This window comes from Phlebotomus papatasi, chromosome 3, assembly GCF_024763615.1.
Source record: "Phlebotomus papatasi isolate M1 chromosome 3, Ppap_2.1, whole genome shotgun sequence".
NCBI classification, from domain to species: domain Eukaryota; kingdom Metazoa; phylum Arthropoda; class Insecta; order Diptera; family Psychodidae; genus Phlebotomus; species Phlebotomus papatasi.
Window position 1 is genome coordinate 32,798,285 of NC_077224.1, and position 2,966 is coordinate 32,801,250.

General features: G+C 40.7%; 1 protein-coding gene across 1 annotated transcript; it reads left to right on the top strand.

Annotated features, from left to right (window-relative positions):
* The first annotated feature begins 173 nt into the window (after positions 1-173).
* On the top strand, positions 174-1,068 carry LOC129805332 (NADH-quinone oxidoreductase subunit B 2-like). Its single transcript, XM_055853182.1, has 2 exons — positions 174-296; positions 360-1,068. Exon 2 carries the CDS (start codon positions 367-369, stop codon positions 994-996), a length of 630 nt encoding a protein of 209 aa, XP_055709157.1. The 5' UTR covers positions 174-296; positions 360-366; the 3' UTR covers positions 997-1,068.
* Positions 1,069-2,966: the final 1,898 nt, after the last annotated feature.

Sequence of the window (2,966 nt, forward strand, 5' to 3'; positions counted from 1 at the left end):
TTCAATTTGTTTTTTTAGCGGTCTTTACCACGAATTCCCATGAAATCGAAGTGCGTTCTTATTAAGTACCAAAGGTAAGTTTTTCCGAGTTTTTCTTTGTTCTATTTCATTCGTTAGATTTCAAAAATTTTAGTACAGAAGCGAATTGCGGCGAAATCGATAAAACAGGACCACGAATAGTGGCAGCTGTCAATCTGTCAGCCTCTATTACATAAACAGTGCGTGTTTTCTTTTATAAAAATAGTGCAAAATCTTGTGAAAAGCGCAATTTTCTGGCCCTATCTTCGCGGTAGAAGGTGAGATTGTTAAACTGGCTATCTGAATATTCTATCGAATAATATATTTTGTTTGTATTTCAGCTGCAAAATGCTCCGTCGTGCTTTGACTTCCGGACACCTCCGGGCAATTGTTCCTCCGGGGACTTTTGGTGCTCCTGCAGTCAGGTCAATGGCTACCTTGCCTGTTGTTGATGAATCGAAGCCTCCACCACCCAAGAAATACTCCCCCTTCGGCACCAAGCAGTCAAGCGTTGGAGAATGGGCTGTTGCGCGTCTCGATGATTTGCTCAATTGGGGCCGCAAAGGATCTATCTGGCCATTGACTTTTGGCCTTGCCTGCTGTGCTGTGGAGATGATGCACATTGCTGCACCTCGCTACGACATGGATCGCTATGGTGTGGTCTTCCGGGCGTCCCCGCGTCAAGCTGATGTGATCATTGTGGCTGGCACACTGACCAATAAAATGGCTCCAGCTCTACGGAAGGTCTACGACCAGATGCCCGAGCCCCGATGGGTGATCTCAATGGGCAGCTGTGCCAACGGTGGTGGATACTATCACTACTCCTATTCAGTGGTCAGAGGCTGCGACAGAATCATCCCCGTAGACATCTACGTGCCTGGCTGTCCACCAACTGCAGAAGCTCTCCTGTACGGCGTCCTGCAGCTGCAGAAGAAGGTGAAGCGCATGAAGACCCTCCAGATGTGGTATAGGAAGTAATTTAGCACAGAGAAAATACCTTTTGACCTTGTTTAAACAGAATTCAGTGTAATAAATTCGTTATTTAACTCATGACTCGAACTGCATCAATGGGAAATGTATTATCGCACAGAGGAAACTTGAGAATACAGTAATTCCGTTTCTGAATCTGTACTGGAATTGCGGTGTCTGGAAATATTTATGGTCCTCATTTGGTCAACAGGGTCAACAAAAAATGACTACAGTAGACTCTCTCTCAATCGGGAATATGGGGCAAAATGTCATCCGATTTATCGATAGATTTGGGCGTCAAAGCCTCTGTAAATTCCACAAAAAGTGCTCAATTATAAAGAATCACGATAAAATAGGAAGAACTACAGCGAATTTGAGCGAATTATCTTCATAATTAAACGTGAAAATTGTCAACAAAATTTTCCGCCTGATTGAAAAAGAGCCGATTGAGTGAGAATATACTGTACTGTAGTGATAAGCCCAGATAAGCTTATGGTAGCTGAGATTCTTACAGGTTACATTGGAATGCGTGCAAAACGGGTTGCTGCAATCGCGTCGAGCAAACGGTTCTCGGTCACAAATTCGGATAAAGTTTGCTCGACGCGATTCTTCACCCTAAGCAAGCACCCCGAGCCCGAGTTGCACACATTCTGAGGTCACCTGTAAGGAATCTCAGCTACCATAAGCTTATCTGGGCTTATCACTGGTCATTTTCTATTTTAAATAGTCTGAGTGCAGAAGGCCCCAAAGAAAAAAAGTTCATTAAAATCGGTTAATAAAAGGACAGATAATCCTAACCGGCTTATGTAGGTGAGATTCTTAACGTGAGCTAACTCGGAGTGCATGCAAATTCGATTTAGAGCTGAAGTTGGGAGACGCCATTCAGTTATCTTGAATCAAATTCGTGAAATTATGCAAATTTTGTATTTAAACCAAAATATCAAGGATTTGGATGAACTGGCACAAAAGTGATATATGGGTGAAATGTAGACCAGATTGTACTCTATAATTTTCCCATAGAACATGATCTCATCGATTACTCAGAAGCCAAGATAAGCGAAGTTTTTTGTTTCTTAACTTGTTTTTTCATCCAGAGTGCCCCAAGTAGTCATTTGTTGAACTTCAACTATATCAAAGAATTGTTGTATTTTGTGGGACTTTCCATTTAAAACCATATTTTAAGTGTCTTTGTGGAGTAGAGGCAGTCAAATTGGCATCTGAGTGATTTCAAAGCGTTATTATGGGAAAAATCAATTTTTTCACACTTAAACGGCAAAATCGGAGTGATAGCTTGGTCTGATCGGAAAATGATGTATGGACGACATGTAGAGACAAATGTCCTCTACAATTATGTCGAAGTAATCATCAAAATCGGTTCAGCGACAGTCGAGATAATTGAGGTTATGTGATATTGAAATTGATTTTTCGACTGTGGCGCCCCTGGTGTTGGTCCCACGAAGTTCAAATATTTTAGAAAGTTGTAGCATTTGGTGAGATCTTTCGTTTAAGCCCTCACCCATCAAAATCAGTCACATAGAACCGGAGATATGATTTTTTGAATTTTGTGAACTTTGACCCCTCATATCTCCTGTTCTGTTTTAACCACAGCGCACATTTGCACCATTTTTGGTGACTTTTTGAACTTCCATCTGAAAGTGCTCATTGAGACGAAACCAAAAAGGTAAAATTTAGGTCGCTAGTTAGAACCGGAGATAGGGTGGAATAACCGGCTATCGCCATGTTTAGGAAAAAATTAAATTCATTTAATCATAACTTTTGAATCCTTGTTACAAGATAAGTCAAATTTGACATAAAGTTACTTAGATGTATTGGCTCTAGATACGTGAAAACAATAATCCTAGAACATAACGCTGGACTACTTAAAAAACTGATTTTTATTAATAATGCAAAAATAACCATTTCGTCGCCACTTTTTACCACTTTTCGCCTGTTTTGTAAAATTTGTAACCACTTCTCGC

What these genes read in the sequence shown, in the direction of transcription:
- LOC129805332 (XM_055853182.1), top strand. Translation starts at nt 367, where the DNA reads ATGCTCCGTCGTGCTTTGACTTCCGGACACCTCCGGGCAATTGTTCCT.